Source organism: Quercus suber, unplaced genomic scaffold, assembly GCF_002906115.3.
Source record: "Quercus suber isolate HL8 unplaced genomic scaffold, Cork oak 2.0 scaffold_841, whole genome shotgun sequence".
Lineage (NCBI taxonomy): Eukaryota > Viridiplantae > Streptophyta > Magnoliopsida > Fagales > Fagaceae > Quercus > Quercus suber.
The window spans coordinates 19,091-43,269 of NW_027070271.1; the positions used below are offsets into that span (position 1 = coordinate 19,091).

Genomic DNA, 24,179 nt, shown 5'->3' on the forward strand with positions numbered 1-24,179 from the left:
GGTATCCGCCAATCTCCTTCGCAGTGTTGCTCCTAGAATCTTTCTTTCAACATTTCAATTATGGATTCTTCTCTCTTGCTAACCTCTACTTTGGTGCTTCCTCTTTCAAACATTATTTGCTAACCTAGTGCGGCCAACGCATCGGCAAACCGATTCTCGTTTCTTGGAGCATGTTCTATTTCAAAAGTTAAGAACTTTTCTTCCATTTTCTGGGTCATTGCTCTGTACGGGGCTAGGCTAGGTTCTTTTAGGGAGAAACTCCCTTTGGTCTGGCAGACTACCAAGTTCGAATTATCCAATACTCTCAAATGCTTAACCCCTATTTCAAGAGCTGTGGCCAGCCTAGTTAAGTAGGCTTCATATTCTGTTGTATTGTTTGAATAGGGGAACTCCAACTTGCATGATAGTGCTACTGCTTTATCTTCTTCATGATACAAAACTACTTTAACTCCTTCAAATTGGGCAGTAGAAGACCCATCAAATTTCATTACCCACTATTCTCTGAGATCCTCTGCCATGGCTACTTCCCCTGGAACTTTGTCGTCCAGCGGAAATTCTTCCTCCCCTGGAAATTATGCCAATAATTCTGCTATAGCCTGACTTTTCACTGCTCTAGGCGGCCCCATTCTCAAGTCGTACTGCGACAATTGTAACAGCCACTGGGATATCTTACCAGAGAGGATTGGTTGCTGTAGCAAAACTTTGATGGCGTGGGACTTGGTCATCAGCCATACTTCGTAGGCCAAGAAATAATGGCGTAGTCTCTGTGAGGCATACACAATAGTCAAACATGCCCTTTCCGCCCTTAGGTAACGAGTTTCTGCATCTTTTAAGGCGCGGCTGATGTAGTATACTAGTTGCTTGACGTCGCCCCCATCTTCTTGGGCAATTAAGGCAGCAATGGCATATGAATTGGTGGCCATATAAAGTAGCAATGGTTTCTTGTGGATTGGGGCCTATACTGTGGGGAGGTTCATCATGATCTGCTGTAGTCTCCTGAAGGCTGTCTGCTGCGCTTCTCCCCATTCAAAACTTTGTCCTTTCCTGAGCAACTTAGTGAAAGCCGCAGTGATTGATGCCAGCCCAGGGATGAATCTTCGGATATATGAGACTTTTCCTAAGAAGCTCTTTAGTTCCTTCACTGTGGCTGGAGGCCTCATAGTTGCAATGGTCGTGGCTTTGGCTGGGTCTACGTCTATTCCCCTGCTGTGTACCAAGAAACCCAAGAATTTCCCGGAGGATACACCAAACGCGCATTTTAGGGGATTCATTCTCAATTTAAAGGCTCTGCATCTTTCGAATACTCTCCTTAGCACATGAAAATGTTCTTCTCTCCTCTTTGACTTAACTACTATGTCATCTACATAGTCTTCTAACTCCTGATGCATCATATCGTGAAATATGGCCGTCATTGCCCGTTGGTAAGTCGCACCCGCATTTTTTAACCTGAAGGGCATCACGGTGTAGTAGAAGTTCCCCATAGGCGTTCTGAAAGTTGTTTTCTCCGCATATTTTGGTGCCATCCTGATCTGGTTATATCCACTGAAACTATCCATGAATGAGAATATGGCGCTTCCTGCCACAAAATTTATCAATAAATCCATATTTGGCAATGGGAATTCATCTTTCGGGTATGCTTTGTTGAGATCCCTGAAATCTACGCAACACCTTATTTGGTCATTCTTCTTCTTTATTGGTACTATGTTGGATAGCCAGCGGGGATGTTGAATAGACTTAATGAATCTTGCGACCAGCAACTTCTACACTTCTTTGACTATTTGCCCTTCTATTTCTGTGTGAAATATCCTGGCAGGCTGAGCTACTGGCTTGGCCTACGGGTCCATATTTAACGTATGTGCAACTAACCCAAGGTCTAGTCCTGGCATTTCACTGTAGTCTCATGCGAATACGTCTTTGAATTCTTCCAACAACTATACCAGCTCTGTTTTTTCATTTTTTGTCAAACTTGCACTAATTGAGATGGGCCTCGGCCCTTACGAAGTAGACCCCAGGTCAACTTCCTCCATTTCTTCTTCTGCAGTAACCTGTAACTCCTTTTCTGCCGCAACTCTTTCGTTTTCCTCATTTTCACTTTCTTCCTCTGAATTCTCTTAGACTCCGCAACACATCAAACTCTCGTGCTGCCTTCATGGGTGGGACCTGTCTGTGTTTCAATCGCGGGCCCCACACGCCTTCATAATTTGTATACGATTCTGTCATTAGGTCCTCGAATCCTGACACATTGGGGTGCGTCATTAGATCCTGCGGCAAGCGCTTCTTTCCTTTTCCTCTTTCTTGCCAACAATTCCCTTAGATCAGGTTCTGGGTCATTTTGGACATCTTCCCACCTAGGCACGAAGGTACCTCGTGGCTTTGATACTGAAATTTCTCTAGATGGAAGCCCATTGGTCGTAGAACATAGTTTCTACTAAGTGGGCTTCTGCCTGCTTGAATGGTGAGGGGTTTATGGCTATGCGTATCATCCTGCCATTCAATCTTCCTTTCACAAATTAGTGATAGATGGATGGGACCAGTCGGTGCTTGTGTAACCATGGCCTCTCCAAAAGCACGTGATAGGATACTTCTGTCTTCACCATATGAAACCGTGCTAAAGAGGCTTTGGGGCCTATTTTCAACTGCAGCTGAATGTGGCCTACTGTGTATTCTCCCTTTCTGCCAAACCCTGTCACTTCCATTGGGCACCCCTGAATCTTCCTTTCTAAAATTCTTGCTGCTTTCAGAGTGCTCAATGGAATCAGGTTCACAGAAGCCCCTGTATCTGCCAAAGCTTTCTTTATGGGGATTTGATTTATGGACTCCGCCAAGTATAAGGGCCTCTTGTGATCTGGGTGTCCCACCTCCATATCTCCTTCGCTAAAAGTGATTTCAGTTGACTCATGTAAGAGAGCCCTATCATCTGGTATTTCTGCCAATAGACATTCTACTCTTACATCGGAGGCAATGCTCACCAAAGCCTCCGTAGCTACCCTTCTTTCCTTTGTTGAGAGTCCTAGCTAATCGAACAAATTTTTGAACTTGAAACTCTGTTGTAAAATGGTAATGGCCGCTGCAGGCAAAGCCATGTTTTCTTCTTCGTCCTCTCTCGGGTCTGCGTGAATTACCATCGCTGCTACTCCCTTCCCTTTGTGGTTTGGAAGTGGGTTTCTTTGGACTTCCTACTGGGACAGTTTTAGAGTCCCTTCCTTTATCCTGTGGTGCACTAGTCTGCAGAGTGCCCAACATTCTGCGGTAGAATGTTGGACATAATTGTGTAAACGACAAAAATATGGGTCCCTCCATTCCTCCTCTATGGGCTCCCTGGCAACCTGGTTAGGTTTGAAAATTCCATCTACTATCCATTTGTCTAGCAGAATGTCTAGCTCTTTTGCGGTGCATGGTATTGGCGAGGGAGTATCGTACTCTCTTCTGTCGGTTTTTCTCCTTCGCTCACTAGTGGACACTGCCATGGCTTGCGAAGCACTTCTTTTGTCCGCGCTTGGCTTTACGGACTGGGCAGTTTTTCTCGCCTTTTGCAATAACTGCGTGAACTGGGAGATTTCGAGGTTTTCTAGAACTGCCCTGTACTCCCTGATCATATTCATCATACACATCTCCACTAACGTCTTTTCTTCGCAATGGTCATAGCAGTCGAGTGCTATGTCCCTAAATCTCTTGATGTACTCCATCAAGTCTTCACCATTCCTCTGTTTAGTCGCTTGCAGAGTTGCAAGTGTCACCGTTTCCTCTCTGTGAAAGTATTTTGTACAAAATACATCTACCATATCATCCAATGTTGGGATCGATCCTGGCTTTAAGCCGATGTACCCGGTGTAAGCCCGGTTACATAGTGATTTAGAAAATTCTTGAAGACATAAGTCTTCGTCTGCAGCATAAGGACCAAGCGTATCAATGAACTTGCTTACGTGCTTAACAGCACTTCCCTTCCTGCCATCATATTGTGTGAAAACTCGCAGTTCATACTTCTTAGGGTATGGTTTATTGAGCCCCCTTAGTGGGTATAGAGGCCTACGTGTGTAGACTCTCTCCTTTAGTCCTCTGGCTCTCTCCTGCTTTAGGAGAGCCGCTACTTTAGCCATGGTAATGAATGCTGATCTGTGTTCTGCAGGACACCTCCTACTAGTGTCTCTTCTACCGCATGCTTTGGATCATGTTGGCTTCCTTTTTTCCTTTGTTCTGCCCGTCTTTAGCTGACAGATTTCTTCCATCATTTGCTGTTGTGAGTGTAGTAAGGCCTATAACACCTCAACAAAGGTGTTGGGGTTGTCTGTGGGGATCCTTGGAGGAGGTTGGGGTCCAGCTCTTATCCCGTTGGCACCTTCTGTCTGGTTAAGCTGCTGTTGGTGAGGCGTCGTTGGCCTAAACTCTACTTGTGAGGGCACGACACTCATGTTTCGTGTTGTCCTGGACTTTAGAGGCATTTGTTTGCGAGGGCTCTTGTCCCTGAACTATTTCTCAACTCCCCAGCGGAGTCGCCAATTTAATGTAGGGGCCTTTTTTGTATTATGCTTTGGGCTGGGCTACCTCCTGCGATGATGAGCCCGGGTATTCTGAGTAGAAGAGTTGAGACCGGCCCAACTGTAACTTACTTTGGGCCGGCTTGTGCACAAACTTGGCCTCATCTGCCAGATGAGTACTTATGGTAGGCAGAGCTATTTTAAATAAGTTACGGCAGACAGATATAATAACAAAAAAAAAAAAAAAAACTAGGATGATAATGATCTTTCCTTGATGGGAAATAACCAAGTAATCTTTTTTTTTTTATATGACAATAACAGTAATGACAATAGCTTTACAAAAGAAGTGAAAGCTTAAATGACAATATGAATTAATCAAAAAATAATATCAAGTTAAGTTTGAGTCCGTAGTGGCAAAGACCAAAGAGGAAGAACGCTTCCTCTCAATGAAACTAATCTCCCAGGAAAATATCCTGCCGTGGGATTATGACTTTGAGGAATCGAACCTAAAATGATTAGTGCCCAAAGGAATCACTATTGTTTAATTGTCTTCAAGAGAGTGGATTTTAAGGGGGAGAGAAAGAAAACAACCTACTGGTGCATGCCCATTACACTTTTTCTCTTTGTTTTCTGTTTCTCTCTTATTTTTCTTCTTTCTTTTCTTTTTCTTTTGTTTTCCTTTTACTTCGTGATACCTCTGTTTTTTGATCCCCTTTTATAGGGCACGGCAAGGGTCTTTTATAGGGCTTGCTGTGATCGAATTTTACCATTTACCCCATTAACCGCCTTTGTCTGGTCTGGGTGTACTCGTCGACCACCTAGAGGCTCGTCTGTGTACCGCTTACTTTCGCTAGAAAAAGGCAGGTTTGTGTTGTTTGTTAGTCTGCCGTGGCATCCTCTCTTACCATGGCTAAATGCTTTTTTCTCTCTCCATGGCATGCACCCAACGGTTCCCCCTCAACGTTGCCTCTTTTGGGCGTCTGTCATCCCAGTAGGACATACCTCCCACCACCAAACCACACCCCCCTTGCCTCTTACTTCTGACCATAGCCCCACTACGTCCCATATTGGCTGGGTACAGGCTGGTGGTGCCTGGCCTTGCGCGTGCTTTCCTGTTATGTATGTTCAAAATCTTCCTGCTGCTTATGTGTTTGTCGCATCTGGAGTTTTGTTTGCACAGTCTGCTGCGCTTCTTTGTTCTTTTACGCGGGTCATTTGCATAATTCACTGTTCCCTCTAGGGACTGGGCTTTACTTGGTACTGGGCTTCTTATTTCTTTTAGCTTCACTTCTTAATTATCCTGGCTTCCTACCACATTACTTGGCATTTCCTGCCGCGACATTTGCTTCTGCTGGGCCTCTTTTCAGGTCTGCCATTCCATTCTTTCCCCCAGTGGCTTAATATGGCCACTGGTGTTCTTATTTATGGGCTCTAGTGTCCCTTTCATTTTCCATTGGGTCTGCGGCCCATTTACTTCCTTTGGACTTCCTCGACCCATTCACTAACTCTGCATTCCCATGGGCTTTTACTAATTTGATTGGGCTTTCTCGGCCCAATTTCCTTATTCTCATCCTTAGGGTTCATGGCTTGCCATCAACCCCTACTCTCTTTGTTTACATTTTCTTGGGCCTGCCGCGGTCCATTCTCACTTTTCCATACCATATACTGCCCATGGGTGCCATTTTTCTCTTTTCAGGCCCTTTGGCCCATTTGCTTCCTCAAGACCCATTTGTTATGTTATGGGCCTGTGATCCATTATTCCTGCCACTTGGGCTTAATAGTTTTATTCCATGCTTGCCACTTCTATTTGCTGCCTACGTTGCTGAGTTGGGTCTGTTTTACAAAAATGACCCTCAATAGTTTCTTAGCACCAAGATAGCCAACAATGTAATTTATTTGAGATTCTAATTTGAAAGATTAACTTTAGCCACTACATTCCTTGGTTTCCTTCAGCAACCATATAAAACCTTTTTTTTTTTTTTTGGGGGGGGTGGGGGGGAGCCCAAATAGCTATTTAAAGAAGATGCCCATACCCTAACCAATCTAAATAAAAACCAAAAACCATTCAAATGTACTCTATTGCTACACTTTCTTAGTAACCAAACAAAAATCATTATTTATAAATAAATAAAAATTTGCAACGGCACAAAAGAGAGGGAGGGAGAGGGTTTAAAAGAAACCAACCTCATATAACACGCAAAGGTACTAATTAGAGTCCATTGGTAGCCTATGTAAAGAATATTTGTAGTCGACAACAACGCAAGGCTACAAGCAATCTGCCATACAGATTATAATCATTCTCCAAGATTTTTTTTTTAAAAAAAAAAAAAATCTAAAATGATAGAGAAGAATGGGGAGGACATAAAAATAAATTTGATTTATGTTATTAATTTAAAATTTTAAAGTTTATGGAATTTCATATGAGAGGCTGCTAGAGCCACACATAAAGGAACTTATGATTTTAAACGTAATTGAGTCAAGATTAGTAACAATGAACAAAATAGCCCATAGGGTTTGTGTAGAAAAATCATCAAATTTAAAAGCAATTAATTATGAGACTATTACATCAACTGGGGCAAAAAATACTTTAAGAGAATGAAGATGAAGTCACCCTTCAATGTTTTGGGCCTCACAACTCACTCTTATTGTAGCTATGCTGTTAGACATAGGAAGATAAAAGGAAAATCTTTAAATTAAACACTTGAACATGTTAAAATAAATATCTACGTAGAGTAGATACAAAACCATATTTTCTATAGGAGGTCAAGTTAATTTAGAAACACAAATAGGTCCAGTTTTATATTCTTTCTAGAAAAATGCTACCAAAGAACATGCAAGAAACAATAGAAAATAAAGGAAAAGACCGGTAAATACATGGGCTGTTCTCATTTTGCTGTTTTTGAATTGTTTAAACAGTTTTGCTAACGAGTGTCTTTAGGGTACTGGTTAATAATCCATTTTAAAAAAAATTTAATAAGAAATGAAAAAAAATGTAATTAATATTTTGACAGTTTTTTTCATTTCCCATAAAAATGGTATTAAAACTTTTCTAAAATGGATTATTAATGAGTGCCCTAAGGGCACTCGTTAGCATGACCCGTTATTGGATAGTTGTTCTCTATTAAGAATCTTACACAAATATAAAGGATCAATTTACAGTTCCAAATAACCCAGATAGTAGAATGCCAACTCCTTTTCGGTAGGGACGGAGCCATTCTTTGACTTAAGGGGGCCATGGCCCCCCCAAATTTTGGAAAAAAATTAAGGAGTATATATATATATATTACAGATTTGAGCAATTTTGCCCAAAATAATTACACTTGCCCCCCTAAGCAAAATCTTTTAAACAAAAAGAAAAAGCCCACTAAAATTTACAAATCTAAAATCACAAGAAAAACAAATGGGTAAACCCATAAAATTAGGCCTATAACAAAATCACCAAAATGGAAAGGCTAAAGAAAATTGAGTACAATCAGACAATTTACCAAAAACATTAGCCCAACCCTTAAAAAATTTGAAACAAAACCAATCTGACATCAAATCATTCCATCAAATTGCCCCCCCCCCCCAAAAAAAAAAAAAAAACCCTAACCCAGAGAGAGACACTAGTACTGAGACGTGAGACCAAAAATGCAGCAGCACGACACATCGGTAGCAGATCTACTTCTGAGAGAGACCAAGAAAGCACCAGCACGGTATTTCCCTCTCTCATCTTAGCTAAGCAGAGGCAGAACCTCTTTTCTCTCACTCTCTATCTCTCTCTAACTCTCTTCTCTCTTTTTCAATGGAAGATGGAGAACTCTCTTAATTTTTTTCTGTTTTGTTGCTAAATCATCACTGTCAATATTTTAACTCTTTTACTGTTTTTTTTTTTTTTGGGATATATCAGGATGGTCGGCAAGGCCTATTGGGCCAATTACGACAAACGAGACCTTAAATCACAAATCATCACAGTCTAACTCTTTTACTGTTTGGAGTTTGGACCCATTGGGTGTTTTTTATATATTTTCATTTTTTTATGAACTAACCATATGCTAAATGGGTGATTTTGTTTTTTTATAACATATGCCCGTATGAATAAAGGAGCAACAATATCAATGAATAAAGGAGCAACAAATAATTAATGGTGGTGCTTGTTTCTTTTCCTTTTTTCTTTTCTTTTTTTAAGTTGAGATGATTTGAAATTTTAATGGTTAGTTGTTAATATTTAATAAAGTTTGTTGATTGTAGTGTTATGCTACATGCCTAGTGTTGTTGTGTGCCTTTTTTTTTTTTTTTAATTTAAACTTTGCCCCCCCTAACTTAAACTTCTGGCTCCGTCCCTGCTTGTCGGCAAAACAGTTAAAAGTAATAAGAATCCAATTTTCAACCAACATGAACTTCAAGAAACATTGAAAAAAGGGAACAGATTGAATAACCCACCATGTAACTGCAAGTGTAAAAGAACTACACATGCAGTCATAAACTTATTTCTGAAGAACAAAAAAGCAAGCCTTACAGGAGCATTAAAATATTTTGCAACCCCATCAAAGTAAACATTAACCTTTTAGCAGAGAGATCAATGTCAATATTTAACAATGAGAAAACAATCCTAGATTTAGCAATTGCCTTTGTCCTATGCACATGACGAATAATTGGGGGGCCATAGTGTCCGATCAAGATGCTAGCTAAGTACCCAAGAACAGGACTTCCTTCAGGATAAAGAGTCTAATGTTTTGAGAGGCAAACTACATTTGAAGTCGAAAGACGAGTGGAATGTTTTGAGAGTCTAATTGTCTTTGGAGAGAGTTTTTTTTATTTTATTTTATTTTTAATATTTTATTTCTTTATTATTAGTAAAACGTAAAAAATTAAAAAAATAAATTGCTTAGGTGAAAAATTGTGAGAGCAGCAAAACTTACATGGCACATTATCAGAGGTCAACCGAAAGGTTCAATATAACCAAAACGGTATTTATGGCATTGGGTAGAGTTGAGCAGTCATTAATGCTTTGTTTGTTTGGAAGGTGAACTTTATATAAAAATAGTTTTTTGTATTTTTAAGTATTTAGTAGTATTACAAAAAATGAGTTAAATGAAAATATATTAGGTCAATATAAAAAATATGGTTATTTTTAGAGTTGATTTTGACTAATTTTTTTTATAAAAAACAATTCTGTCTAAGCTAAATAAAGAAAGTTAATAAATTATTTTTTAACTTATTTAAAGTAATTATTAAATATAAGTAATTATTATTATTATTTTTATTTAGAAACAAACATAAGAAAATTACATAATTTTATAGAAAATACTTTTGGCAAATAAACTCATTTTCTAAAAAATTCACGAAAAGAAAACACGGTCTCAAAACCGATATATAACCTAGACCCAAGAACGCCTCCACTCCCCTATATAGGCCAGCCCAATCGCCCTACCATTCTTACCTACCTTTCTTCGCATCTTATTCTGATTCTGATTCTCTCCCTTTTCCGGTTCCAGCAGGTCAGCTCCAATTTTTTTTGTTTTTGTTGCTCCATCTACTTGGACTTTTGATTTTTCGTTCGTGCTTTGATTCTGAGAATTTCCTTTTCATATTTGTTATTGCTTTGGTTTGCTTGACTGAAATTAGGGTTCTCAAGTGCTTCCTCTGATTCGAACAACGGTATCAATGGAGGCTTTGCTTGATTGATTTTTTATATTAGGGTTTTGGTATTGAAGCATCTTCTTAAGGCTGCTTTGTGTGTGTGAGTGAGTGAGTCCTCAGTAGTTAGTTTGTGGAAACTAGGGTTTAATTAATGGCAGATCGAAACTCTGCCCTTGCAAAGCCGATATGGATGAAGCAAGCTGAAGAGGCGAAGCTGAAGAGTGAGGCTGAGAAAGCCGCTGCTGCAAAAGCTGCCTTCGAAGCCACTTTCAAAGATGTTGACAAAAATCATGAAAAGAAACCAGCTTTATCAGCTGATAGTGAATCCGATGAAGAAGGTGAGGACGATGAGGAGGATTTGGCAAACAAACCGATAGGCCCCGTTGACCCGTCCAAGTGCACAGCCGCTGGGGCTGGCATAGCAGGTGGCACGGCGTGTGCATCCTCTTCGTTTATGGTGGTGACCAAAGATGCTGATGGGAGGAAGGTGGTCAATGGGGGAGCACAGATTAAGGTGAAGGTGTCACCAGGGGTTGGTGTTGGAGGATCGGAGCAAGAAGGGATTGTCAAGGATATGGGCGACGGGACCTACACAGTTACTTATGTTGTCCCCAAAAGAGGGAATTATATGGTTACTATTGAGTGCAATGGGAAACCCATCATGGGTAGCCCCTTCCCGGTGTTTTTCAGTGCAGGTAATTATCATTTATAATTTAGATATGTGAATATTTTCTCTTTTAATTAAGCATAACCTGACTTCAGTGAATACCACTTAATGGATGGTTAGTGATTTCAAACCAAGGAAATTTTTTTTTTTTTCCCAGTACTGTCAACTTTCTATGCTTCATTAGCTATATTTAATATTCTTGACTGAACATATAGATTTATTTACAAGTCAACCCCTACATGGCTAATTTTAAGAAATTGATTTGTTATCATGCAGGTACCAGTAGTGGAGGACTGCTGGGTTTGGCTCCTGCATCCACATTTCCAAATCTAGTTAACCAAACCATGCCCAATATGCCAAACTATTCAGGGTCTGTTTCAGGAGCTTTCCCAGGATTATTAGGAATGATTCCAGGCATTGTTCCTGGTGCCTCAGGGGGCGCTATTTTGCCTGGAATCGGTGCATCTCTTGGGGAAGTTTGTCGAGAATACCTTAATGGTCGTTGTGCCAAAACTGATTGTAAGTTGAACCACCCGCCTCACAGTTTGCTAATGACTGCATTAGCTGCAACGACATCAATGGGGACAGTCAGTCAAGTTCCTATGGCACCCTCTGCAGCTGCAATGGCTGCTGCTCAGGCAATTGTTGCTGCCCAAGCCCTACAAGCCCATGCAGCTCAGGTGCAAGCACAATCTCAGTCAGCAAAAGAATCATCTGGTATTTTATCTTTTGTTACATTCTCTTGTGTATACCATATGGTTTAATGTTTGCTAGTTTCTTTCATCTCTTGCTGCTTCTGGTTTACCCTTGTTTGAGAATGTGGGTACTCTTGTTTGTGGCTTTCCTAATGGCATACTTATTTTTCTTATTGTTATTCTTCCTCAGCTTTTTACCACTGAATATTTCTTTCCTTGTCAGGTTCATCTGATAAAGCTGGGAAGGCTGATGCACTGAAGAAAACGCTTCAAGTTAGCAACCTTAGTCCACTTCTTACAGTGGAACAGCTCAAACAACTTTTCAGCTTTTATGGCACAGTTGTTGAATGTACCATCACTGATTCAAAACATTTTGCTTACATAGAGTATTTAAAACCTGAAGAAGCAACTGCGGCTTTGGCGTTGAATAATATGGATGTTGGAGGTCGCCCTTTGAATGTTGAAATGGCAAAATCTCTTCCACAAAAACCAGCTCTTTTGAATTCTCCACTGGCTTCCTCTTCTCTTCCACTGATGATGCAGCAAGCTGTTGCCATGCAGCAGATGCAATTCCAGCAGGCTTTGCTTATGCAACAAACTATGACTGCGCAACAGGCAGCAAATCGAGCTGCAACAATGAAGTCGGCGACAGAGTTAGCTGCAGCGAGAGCTGCTGAAATAAGTAAGAAATTAAAAGCTGATGGAGTTGGAAATGAAGAGAATGAAGTGAAACAAAAATCAAGGTACATTACATTTTCCAAATTTCTTTAAGAATATTACTGATTATATTTAAGCTTGTGAATTGTCAAACTTGGAAAGGCATTATGCTGGACACGTTAAGCATCTGTTTGTCATGATGCAAAGTATTCACCAAAGTCTACTTTTTTGCTTTTGTAGGGTTTTTTTTTTTTTCTTTTTGGGGTGGGGAGAGGGGTTGGATTTGCACTTTTGGATGAGTGAGTAGGAAAGCTAGGTTTATTTAACCAAAAAAAGAGAGTAGAAAAGCTAGGTTGGCTAGAATTTGCTTGTATATTGGGATGGGTTTCTTTAGATTTAGTACATGATATTGCTGAATTTAGATTTCAGATATGTTATTCCTGAAATTGGCATTTAGTTTCTGGTGGAAATATAGAGAAAACCATCTTTTAACGTATTCATTTGGTTGAAATTGATAATTTCAGTTATGCTTTTATTTATCTTCTTTATGAGCTTGTATTTTAATTGGAAATGTCTTTAGTTTCAACTAGGTTTGCTTGTGAAACTGTTTCTTTATTCTAGTTTATTATGATATTTTCTTATTAATGTAAGTAAAACCGTATTTATGGCCTTAATATATGGTGGCTATTTCTGGTCCAACCTGCCAGCCAGCGACAAATTCGACTGTCTTTCTAATTCCATTAATCTATTCTGTTTGTGTCTGGGTTGGGGTTGATAAATCAAGTTCCTTTGGCAAATGGGTTGAGCATGGGTTCAAGAATTGGACTGATAGAGTATGAATTGCTTCAATCCTAAACTTATTATCTATGACACTGATGTGGGGAGGCTATTGTTGAAAAAAAAGAGAAGGAAAAAAAAGGAAAATACAATTTATGCCCTATAAGTTTGGTGAATTGTATTTGAGATCTTTATTGTATTGCCCCCATAGTACATTCCTAATGTACCCTGGGTTTGCTTTGATTTCAATAAAAAAAAAATTTATTTAAAAAAAAAAAAAGGTTTGGTGAATTGTCATTTCAGCAATGCTGGTAAAAGCGTGCTTGAGCGGGAAATGCAAAGCGTTGCCAAAGTCCCAGCACTTTTACTACCAGCATTGCTGAAATGACAATGCCCAAACCTCTTTATTTTATTTATTTATTTATTTATAAATAACAAAAATTTTATTGAAATCACTTGAGTGGGAAGTGCAAAGCGCCAAAGCCCCCTCACTTTTCACATCTAAAGTGAGGCAAGAAGCGGGCATAAAGCAAGCTTTTTTTTTTGGAGCTTTTTTCAATAAGCTCAAAGCTTGTTTTTTGTGCTTTTTAATTTTTTTTTAAAAAATGAACCAAATATGAATTTTAGCCATCTGATCTTAATACTATTGAAATAGACTTGATTTGGTATATAAAAGTCAATTTTATGGTATTTTACCATACACTTAAGCCCACCCCTTCCACCTTTACCTATACCCTTGACTTTTCTGCTTGGTACCAAGATTGTTGTGTCCTGAAATTTATTCATGGAAAAAAAATGTATGATTTAATTTATTTGTGATAATTATTTAATATTTAGTTACTTAGTAGTTAATGTTGGGTTCCTAGGCAAGCTAACTTAGCTACCCACACTTTAGCCAAATGGTCTCATAATTTTAAGGGCAAATTACAACTTACTCACATGTGGTTTGACTGAAATTTAAGTTACCTATCTATGGTTTAGAATTTGACACTTTACCCACTTAAGGTTTGACCTAAATTTAAGTTGCTTACCTGTGATTTGAAATTTCATGATGCAAGAATTCCGATGGATAGTTTTTAATCTGGTATTTTTATGTTTTTTTTGGAGGGGAGAGAGATTAAAGCGGAGCAAAATTACATATTTGACTTTGTTTTTAACAGAGATGAGTTATAGAAATCTAATTGAGCTAATCTCAGGTGGGTAAAGTGTTAAATTTCAAATCACAAGTAGGCAACTTAAATTTCGGCCAAACCACATGTGGGCAAAACATGTGGGCAAATTGTAATTGTCCTTAATTTTAAAGTTTTGGTTCTTTTGTGCTAGGTAGTTGCCCTTCCTGTTTTGGTGATGTTATTAGGAAGGAAGTTTGTTGTTCTGTATGGTTTGCTCTCTAATAAAGTTGTTATTCATAAAAAAAAAAAAAAGTAGTCGATGTTGAATTGAACATATAATGAACTGTGCATGTAGATTTATATTGATTATTACTCAATAAGTGAGTAAGTGATTAAGAGAATACTTAGGGTATGTTTGGTACACTGAATATAAATTACATTAGGAATAGTAATTTTTATTACTGGGAATAGAAGACATTGTAATGGAGTAATTATTACTATTCATAAGTTTGGTTGTTACACATGGAAAACTTGTAAAAGAAGATGTATAAGGAAACTTTACATTTTTGGAAATATATTAATTTTAAAACCTATTATATACACTAAGGAATAGCTATTACATCCATTTTAAAGAGGAATATCTATTCTTCAATTTAAAGAATAGTTATTCCAATGTAATAATTAATCCATGTAATAAAGATGCAACCAAATGACTAAATTGATATTACACATGAATAGCTATTTCATTACAGGAGCTATTACAGCGTACCAAACGTACCCTTAGTATTCTTTAAAAAAAAAAAAAAGTGATAAAGGGAATGATATAAAATGTTATATTTTAACTTACATGATTTTTTTTATTATTGTATTGCCATTAATAATTATTTTTAAGTTTATTACATTTTTTTTAAGAAATGTGCACTTCACTTCAATCATTTCCACTTTGTGCTTAGGCCAAGTTAGTCAAAGGTGAAAGGCAACCATAAGGCTCCAAGGCCTTGTCTCACCTGAGGCCTTAGGTGACAAAATAGTGCTAGCCAAATTCTTAATATATTTATTATACCTATAGAACTTAAATCACATGTAACTAGTGTATTGAAATATCATAATGAAGTGTTTTTCAATGTGTTGTATGAAGAAGTTAGGTCTATCAAATTAATTCAAAATACATTTAACATGGTTTAGGCTCTACTCTATTAGTTATTCTAGCAATAGGTTTTCCAACAAGCTTCTATATAAAATTAATTAATCTAATAATAAGTTTTACAACAAACTTTTGTGATTTAATTTAACTAACAATAGTTTTTATAACATGTCTTTTTAAATTAATAATCTAATAATAGGTTTTACTATTGCAAAGCCCTCTATAAAAAATTTAAAATTAAAAGAAGGCTAAAATGCAAATTGCACCTTCTAAGTTTGGCTGAAATTCAATTGAGTCCTTTAACTTTACTTTAATTCAATCGAGTCCTCCAAGTTTCAATTATTCGATCCAGGCCTTCTATCCAATTTTGTTGAAAAATTTCCCTTAAAAAAAAATTTATTTACACATGAAAAAATCTATAAAATTAATAAAAATATTCTATAGATTATTTATGTGAGAATTTTTTCAGAAAACATTTTTTTCATTTGTTAATTTCATACTTAGGATCTGTTTGGAATCAGTTTATTTTACTGAAATTAAAAACTTTTTGCTGAAAGTACTGTAGATAAATGTAAAAGTTAATTGAAATGATACAGTAAAGTATAGTGGGGCACATGAATAGTAATAAAAATAAGTTAAAGAGTAAAATAAGCTGGCTTTTTAATTGGTAGCCAAGCGCACACTTAATGGCAATTTTTCTAACGAAATTGGACAAAAGGCCTGAATTGAATAACTTTGAAATTTAGAGGACTTAATTGAATGAAAGTAAAGCTAGTAGACGGAAATGAATTTTTGTCAAATTTAGAGGGTGCACTTTGCATTTTAGCCTAAAAAAAAAAGCGAACCAAGGTTCTCGCCTAAGTGCATTTTTCATGGCTTACGGTGTTGCCTTACTTGTTTCTCAAAAAAAAAAAAAAAAAAAAAGGTGTTGCCTTACTCACCTAGGCTCCAAAGGCAAGCACCTCACTAAAGGTACCTCGCCTTAGAGCTGTGAAGGTGCCACTACCTTAGTGGCTCCTCGCCTCGCATGAGCACCTAGGCGAGCGCCCGGCTTAGCTTTGATTACAATGGTCTAGGCTCATGCTTAAGTGTGCCTCACACTTTTACCAACATTTACAAACACTGTTTCAATCCATTAAGTTTAATTGTCATTTTAGTTCATTAACTTTGACAATGTGGTCATTTTAGTCTTTCTGCCCATTGCCATTTGAAAACTGTTGGCAATTTGCTTAAAACGACGTTGTTTCACGTTTGTAACTTTAAAAATTGATTAGATTTTATTTTAATCATTTATTTAAATAAATAAAAAATCTCAAACCCTCCCCAACATGAATGAATGGCAAAATGCACCAAGGTAACAAATCCAAATTGAGAACCACGGGTCAACCTATTTGCGATCTTCCCAAATCGATAAGAAAATGCATAGAAAGATCTAGATCTCATTCTCCTACAAATTCTGCAACCGCAATCCCTTACAAGCGACCCACCGAATCACAAAAATCCCAAACAAAATATGAACAAATGCATAGCCAACACAGCCTAGCCACCAGTAGTTCTCGGCCAAACCTCCAAAACCCAAATTCAGTCAAGCCACTGAATCCCTAATCAAAGAATGATGCTTACAATTGTTATAATTGCTATGCCAAGGAACTCAGATTTGCCATCAGGATCAAATCTTCTTGGACAAAACAACAGCAAAGAGAAGTGTTGTGAAGTGCTGTGTTGCAATTGTGAGGACAATTAAAGAATCATATAGTCACTGGAAAGAAACTAGTGCTGGTTCTCTTGAAATGATTAGGTTGAGGTTGGTGGAATCTTAATCAGTCAGGCTTTGAAGCTCAACCATTTCTTTAATCCTATGATCTATTGGTTCCCGGGTGAAGAAGGGTGGTGGAGTGGATCAGATTTATTTGTAAAAATTAGGAAGGAAGATGACAATGGGATGCTTTAGAAGTTTTGAAGTGTAGAATGAATATTGAAGGCTATTTGTTTGTGGTGATGCTTTTGAAATTCCGATCCTCTTCATTCATGGTGGTTGTTGAGGGGGGGGGGGGAGTTTGAAACTTTTTTTTTTTTTTGGGTTTAATTAAATGAATAACATCATCTTTAAATATTTTTTTAATGTTAGAAACATGACACTGCATTATTTTAAGAGAGTTAACAGCGTTTTCAAATGGCAAATGACGGAAAGACTAAAATGATCGCTTTGTCAAAGTTAGCGAACTAAAATGACAAAATTTAAACTTAGTGGACTTGAGTGACAATTCACCAAACTTATAGGGTGTGAATTGTATTTTGCCAAAAAAAAAAAAAGATTTTAGTCTTTTGTTTGGAGGATTAAAGATAGAGGCTTTAGCGTTATATACTTAGTGGGGGATGGTAATGGTAAAGGATTAATAGTGGAAAGGTAAACAAAATTTGCATTGCAGGAATTTTTGGATTTCAGAGATTTGAATGTTTCAGAGGTTACGGTGAAAAGGTTAGGAAAGACACGCATTTATAGTTTGTAATTATGCAGGAAAGTAGAAAGGTATCAAATTGATTTAGCAGGAAATTTAAGTTTTATGGTGCGGTAATGGGGAGGAATTGGTCCTTCAATGGGAGTTTGGAAACTAAATAAGGGAGTGATGGGTTAGAGTTGTAGATGGAATTTCTTTGTGCCTATGACAGAGACTATGGCTTAAAGAGAGGGTCTAATTGAGGCTGGTGAACTGTGATCAAGGAATGCGTAAGATTCAAAATGAAGATGATTAAGGAGTGGTTATTATCGGTGGTTTTATTGATAGTATTAATATTCATCTGAATATTTGCCTACTTTATCTAGGATTGTAGTGTGATTTTAAATGTCATGGCTTCTTTGAGCTAAACTTTTCTTGTACTTGTCCTAGGTTTCTAAGATTATGATGGAGATATATCTGGTAGAGCCTATGGTAGGCTTTCTGCCTTGAAACTTATATTATTAAAAAAGAAGTATAGTTTTAATAAGGGTCAAGATCTTAAATGAGGTCTGGCTATTGATTGAATTGGTTAAAATGTAGAAATTTGGAAGAAGATAAAATTTTTTGTCGAAAGATGTTGATTACTTTGATACAGTTATAGAGTTAGGATTGAAAGATTATTGTGATAGAATTTTATATTGTTCTATTTAATTCTAAGGGCATTTTTTATTTATTTATTTATTTATTTTTCGAGATTTTGATTCTTAAAAAGTTGTTTATTTATTTTACTCTAATTTACAGATCGCCGTCCACTACTCGTGCGAGGTCAAGGTCAAAGTCTAGATCACCAGTCATTTATCGTCGAAAGCGGAGGTCTCGTTCTTACTCACCTCCATCCCGCCACCCTAGGGATCGTAGATCTAGATCACCATTGAGATCTCACCATCAGTCTGGCTATGACAATGAATGGTGGTCATATCGAGACATTCGGGATGGCAGTGACAGAACTAGAAGGCGAGATTCAGAAAGATCACATGATCATCATTTATCTGCTTCGAGAAGACATAGGAGCAGGAGTGCAAGCCCTCTAACAAGAAAATCATATCGAGCTGATTCAGTCTCACCAAAACGTCACCCAGAAAGTTCACCATATAGAGCAAGGAAATCATCTCGTGCTCGTTCAAGATCACCAACTCATCACAGAGTACGTAGGTCATCTCCAAAAATTGCTGATGAAAACAAGTCAAAACACAGAAGACGCTCTAGATCAAAATCTGTTGATGGTAAGCATCTGTCTGGTGGGAAAACAGAGGAGTCTCGAGATGAAAAATCTAAGTTTCATGATCGAAGGCGTTCCAGGTCCTTATCTAGAGAAGACAAACTTCATAGAAGCAGCAGGTCAACCCCAAGAGGTATGGATGAAAATAAATCCAAACATAGAAGGCGGTCCAGGTCAAAGTCTTTAGAAGGAAAGCACCATACCAATGAGAAATTAGACAAATCTAGAGATGATAAACCAAAACATCGTGACAGAAGGCGGTCCAGGTCAAAGTCTTTGGAAGGGAGGCATCACTCTGATAGGAAAGTAGATGAAACAAGAGACGAGAAGTCTAAACATCGTGATAGAAGGCAGTCCAGATCAAGGTCCGTGGAAGGTAAGCGACACTCCAAGGAAAAAGTGGATGAAAGCAGGGACAGAAAATCAAAGCATCGTGACAGAAGACGGTCAAGGTCAGTGTCTGTGGAAGCTAAGCACCATAGAGGAAGCAGGTCATCCCCGGTAAATCTAAACACAGAAGGCGCTCTAGGTCAAATTCTGCTGAAGGGAAGCATCACCCCTATAATAGAATAGGGGGAAGTAGAGCTGAAAAATTGAAACATCATGAGAAATCACTGTCCAGTTCAATATCTGCAGAACATAAGCATTGTAGAGGCAGTAGTTTGTCACCAATCAGTATGGAGGAAAATGAATCAAATCATGTAAGCCTATCTAGGTCAGAATTTGCTGAAGGGAAACTTAATTCCAATGATGGGAGGGATGAAAACAGTTATGAAATATCAAAGCATCAAGAAGATGTGAAAGAGGAAGCAGATTCCACTTTGAAGGATATGATGAGCATGAATGATAATGGGATGTTTATTTCAGAACCTGAGGATTGTAACTCAAAGGAATTGGTGGTGGAAAATATGGCAATTGAATATGACCAGGATCCAAAAAAGGCATATTTGACAAATGTTAACAGCGAAGGTGGAGGTTCATTTTTACCAAGTTGTAGAATCTCCTTGGTTGAAGAGGAGCTAAGGGAACATGAAGCATCTTTAACTGAGCATATAGAGCTAGGTACAGCTAGTAATCGCTATAAACCTAAACAATAATTGATTTTTCAGTGTTAATGATGCTGAATGTAGCTCTATATCCTTTTTTTTCCTCCCCTGGTTTACAGGAATGGAAGATCGAGATAATTGTGAGAAGTCAGCCAAAGTGGGTAATAGTGACAGAACTGGCTCAAACCAGCACGTGGATTGCATTAATGATGAATCAGAGTTTGTGATTAGAGATAGGTCTTCAATTTCCCCAATGCTGAAGGCTCAACCAAGAAGCTCTTTCTCACCCGAGGCAGATATGTTTCCTGGTGACTTCAGTATAGAAGATATAAACCAATGCTAGAAGTATATCGTGGACCATGGGGTTGCTGTTTTCCAAGATTTTTCATGCTGAGTGATGGGTGCAATTTCTCCATAAAGGGCTCAGTCTGGTTTCCATGAAAGATTGCTTAATGTTACTTTTGGTGCTCGGAATTTTCTGCCGGTTGTTTGCTCTTCACAAATATGCTTTGTGTTTGTTTATTTCTTTGCAGGTCCTTATGGAATTGACTGGGACTATAGTCTTGAAGCTGGTCTTCCTGTGGTTTAAGTATTTGAAGAAGTTTCATGCTTTCAACCACAATCGGCCATGCATGTTTGTAGCGAGCTTCTTTTACTGCTTGATGTATGTTGGACTATTATTTCTATTACTGCATAGTGAATTTCTTGATTAAAATGTTTATTTAAAGGATTATTCACTCTGCACCTTTTAGGATGTATATAATTTTTCTTATCAAGAAATACCGAATCTGAACACTAATGAAATTTTACAATATAGGTTAGGTAAAGAATTTTATCGCTATGTGATTTAAGTTCTTAAACATGTTTTTTATTGGTCTCTTTCTAAACTCATTCCTTTTAGTCAAATCTATCTCTTAGGCCTGCATTTTCTTTGCAATTTCTATTTGTTGACTCTTTAAAAAAAACAAAAAAAATCTGAGAACTTACTGGTTGATGTGGATGATATAATAGATTCCACTTTCTTATAAATTTCTTGTAGTGGGACTGTAATCATTCAGAAATCTTTTTTTTTTTTTTTTTTTTGTTTTGTTTTCCTTTTTTCCCCCCTCTTTTTGTGGGTTAGGATAGAATCCCCAGCACATGCAGGTATCATGGTGATTTTCATTGGAGCTTTCTGACATTCAATTTGGCAGGATTGATTTTCTCTGATATAAATTGAGGTATGCAGTCATCACAGATTTTGTTTGTTTATGGTGGCAAGCTTCTGTCCTTAATCTTCCGTCCAAGTTCTGAAAGTTGTTGAGAGTGTTGGTTAATGCAGTATGGAATAAACATGTTTTCTCCTGATAATGTTTGTCAATATTTTTTAGCAATATGTTATAAACCTGGTGTCTTACTCCTTCCCCCATTTTTCTTCCTTTTTTATACTTTTTTTTTTCCTTTTATTCTTGCTTCCCTTCCCAAGAAATTGTTTTGGTTAGGTAAGGGTACCCTTAAGGTCAAGTGAAAGTGTGAAACCAGATGTTGCTGGGATGAATTGCATCAAAATTCCAGTGTTGTGTATGAGCAGATTGCCTGACTCACTTTACAGTCCTTGCTAAAACTTATGGTGAAATCCAAATATTGATTTATATCAGGTAATATTCCAAGCAACTGTTGGGTTGAGTTCATTTTCTTTATAGAAGCTTTCATTTAAGTTTGCACATTTGGTTAGTCCTTAGGGTATTTAACTGTGCCCTGCAGTGACTCAATCTGGGTAGATCACTGGAATTTTGTACTTGATCTTGATCTTATATTATGGAACTAATCCGAAATAGTATTTTGCTCTATTGCTTATTTATCTATGCATTTGCTTGTTTAGAGCCTAAACTTTATAACATCAGCATTTTGACTTTTTCTGGACTTTGGGGTGGGGGAGGGAGGGATGCCGAAGAGGCCGGGTGGCAGGAGTGGATTTTATCTTTAGTGTCTTCATGTCTCTTTGTGATTGAATGCATTTCTGCCATGTCTATTTACAGATTTTGTCAACATGCCCCATGAGAAATAGAGCTAGTGAGAAATGCTGGAGACATACAGAGGGTGGTTTTTTTTTTTTTTTCCTAACTCTTAAGGACAATTGCAACTAATTTTTGCTTGATTAGTTAGTGTCTGAAGCCTGTCATTTTCCTGTTGACCTCCGCATCGTTTTGTGATGTGGGACAAATTAGGGATTTGCCTACTTTTAGTTGTGGTGGGTTTAGGGTAGGAAAGAAGAAGCATTAGAGAGAAGCTAGGGCTGTTTATGGGCTTGTGAACAGTATCCGTGAACAGTAACTTAGAAAGAAAAAAGTGAAAATAAAGAAAGAGAGAATTATTAATCAACTCGTTCTGCTTCTTTGAATATATTGAGCACAATATATATATATATATAAAGACTCTTGTATTAGTAGTAATATGATTCATACTAGTATTAGGACTACTAATAAAACCTAATAAATACTAACTTGGACCCAAAGTAAATAAACCTAAGATACCTAAAACCCTAGAAGATTCTAGACTCAACAAAATTACCAAAATATCCTTAATTTGTAGGAATGGCAGAAATTACAGATTTGCCCCTCAATATCAAACTGACCATAACTAATAAAATAAAAACCCAAATTAAAACTGTTTTAACCCTAAAAGACTCATACGTTGACCATTAAAAGGGCACTACTTTCACTTCAATAGGAAGTCACATGAGAATCCAATAAAATAATTCTTAAAGAGGTGAATTTGCAAAGTAATAGCATATTAATCTTCCATGACTCTATCATACTCTTCTGGTTGGAAGATACTCAACTTTGAGTTTTGAAGTGTTGAAGTATAAGGATCTTCAAACTTGCACCAACTCTTCAATCACCTTTGGAAGAAAAAAATAATTTTTCTTTTGCATCATATCATTAAATTCATTTGGAATGATGAAATCGATAACCAAAGGAATATCCAACTTGAAACCTTTCTCGGATTGATCTATGGTAGTAACATCAATGTCTTCCTTCATCTTGGTTTTTCCAAGATCAATTTTGTGCTCGCCTTGCTCCTTTGTGATCTCCATTGCAAGAATGACAATATCTTCCTTGGTATCAACTTTTCCCATGATCAAATTTATTCTCATCTTGCTCCAGTTCTCCAACTCCCTTTTGTGGCACTATAACTTTTTGCTTTGGCACGTTGAGATTGGTCATGGGTGGGTCGATCTAGGGGGCGGCGGCAAGGACAAGATTGAGAAAGGTGGAAGAGACGAGCTACAAGGTGGTGATGATGAGAACGAGATGACACATCTGATGCCGGTGACGACAAACTTTAGGCGGCGACTATGAGTTGGTGGCGGCGATGAGATTGTCCCAGGTTCAAGCTCTCTCTCTTCGGGTTCACTTTCCCTTCAAGCTCTCTCTCTCTCTCTCTCTCTCTCTCTCTCTCTCGGTTTTCAGTTCGTAAAACTTGGTTTGAAGGTAAATGGAATGTGTAAATGATTTTACAGTTGAAGGTTTTCAGTTTGACCGAGTTTTACATGTGTTCCCAAACACACATCAAGGTGTAAAATATTTTCTAAATTTCATTCTCACCCAAAACAAACACATCCGTAATATCACACATTTTCTTACAAACAAAAAGATGAGAATATAGGAAGATAGGTGATTATTTTTTAGTTTGTCTTAGTCAATCAAATAGAAAACTGATATATCATGTAGTATTTCCATTGACCATTTAGGTTGTGTTTAGATACTTGAATTTGGAATTAAATTTGAATTTTAATGTGATGGATTTGAAATGCATTAATTCCAAATCTATACATACTTTATGGATATGTAAGATTACATGGGTTTAGAAGCTATTTTAAACTTTAATGATTTTAAGATTAAAAATTCTTGGTGGATTTGACAAATTCAAATTCTTGCCTATTTTAAAACTATTTAAACAAGATATTTGAAATTTAATTACTTAAATGCAGATTTACGTACCTAAATCTTGCCATCCAATCACACTTCAGCTAACTTTTTACCCCATAATTAGTGTCTGTTTGGGACAAGCTAAAAATTTCAGCTTATTTGTAATTTCAGTTTATTTTTGTAATTATTCATTGGTCTCACGACACTTTTTTTGTATTATTTATGGGTTTTACTGTATTATTTAGTTAACTTTTACTTTTATTTACATTTACAGTATTTTTAGCAAAAATTTTTTAATTTCAACTAAATAAATTATTTCCAAACGAACACTTAGTGTATGTTTGGATTTGGCTGAA

General features: G+C 37.3%; 2 protein-coding genes across 2 annotated transcripts; one reads left to right on the forward strand and one right to left on the reverse strand.

Annotated features, from left to right (window-relative positions):
* Positions 1–2,510: 2,510 nt before the first annotated feature.
* Positions 2,511–4,097, reverse strand: LOC136065060 (uncharacterized). The gene is made up of 3 exons (XM_065767731.1): positions 3,327–4,097; positions 3,123–3,225; positions 2,511–3,010 (listed from the first exon to the last, which is right to left on the reverse strand). Exons 1-3 carry the CDS (start codon positions 4,095–4,097, stop codon positions 2,511–2,513), a joined length of 1,374 nt encoding a protein of 457 aa, XP_065623803.1.
* Positions 4,098–9,796: 5,699 nt separating this feature from the next.
* LOC112039162 (uncharacterized) lies at positions 9,797–20,649 on the forward strand. Its single transcript, XM_065767730.1, is given in 6 exon segments — positions 9,797–10,792; positions 11,041–11,481; positions 11,683–12,202; positions 18,389–19,365; positions 19,368–19,928; positions 20,032–20,649. Coding segments are annotated over 6 exon segments (3,267 nt in total). The 5' UTR covers positions 9,797–10,248; the 3' UTR covers positions 20,256–20,649.
* Positions 20,650–24,179: the final 3,530 nt, after the last annotated feature.

What these genes read in the sequence shown, in the direction of transcription:
- LOC136065060 (XM_065767731.1), bottom strand. Translation starts at nt 4,097, where the DNA reads ATGGCTAAAGTAGCGGCTCTCCTAAAGCAGGAGAGAGCCAGAGGACTA. An exon ending in GAATTTTCAAACCTAACCAG is followed by an intron (nt 3,226 to 3,326) that starts GTTGCCAGGGAG and finishes GGCACTCTGCAG; the next exon opens with ACTAGTGCACCACAGGATAA. An exon ending in GGAAGGGAGTAGCAGCGATG is followed by an intron (nt 3,011 to 3,122) that starts GTAATTCACGCA and finishes TCGATTAGCTAG; the next exon opens with GACTCTCAACAAAGGAAAGA.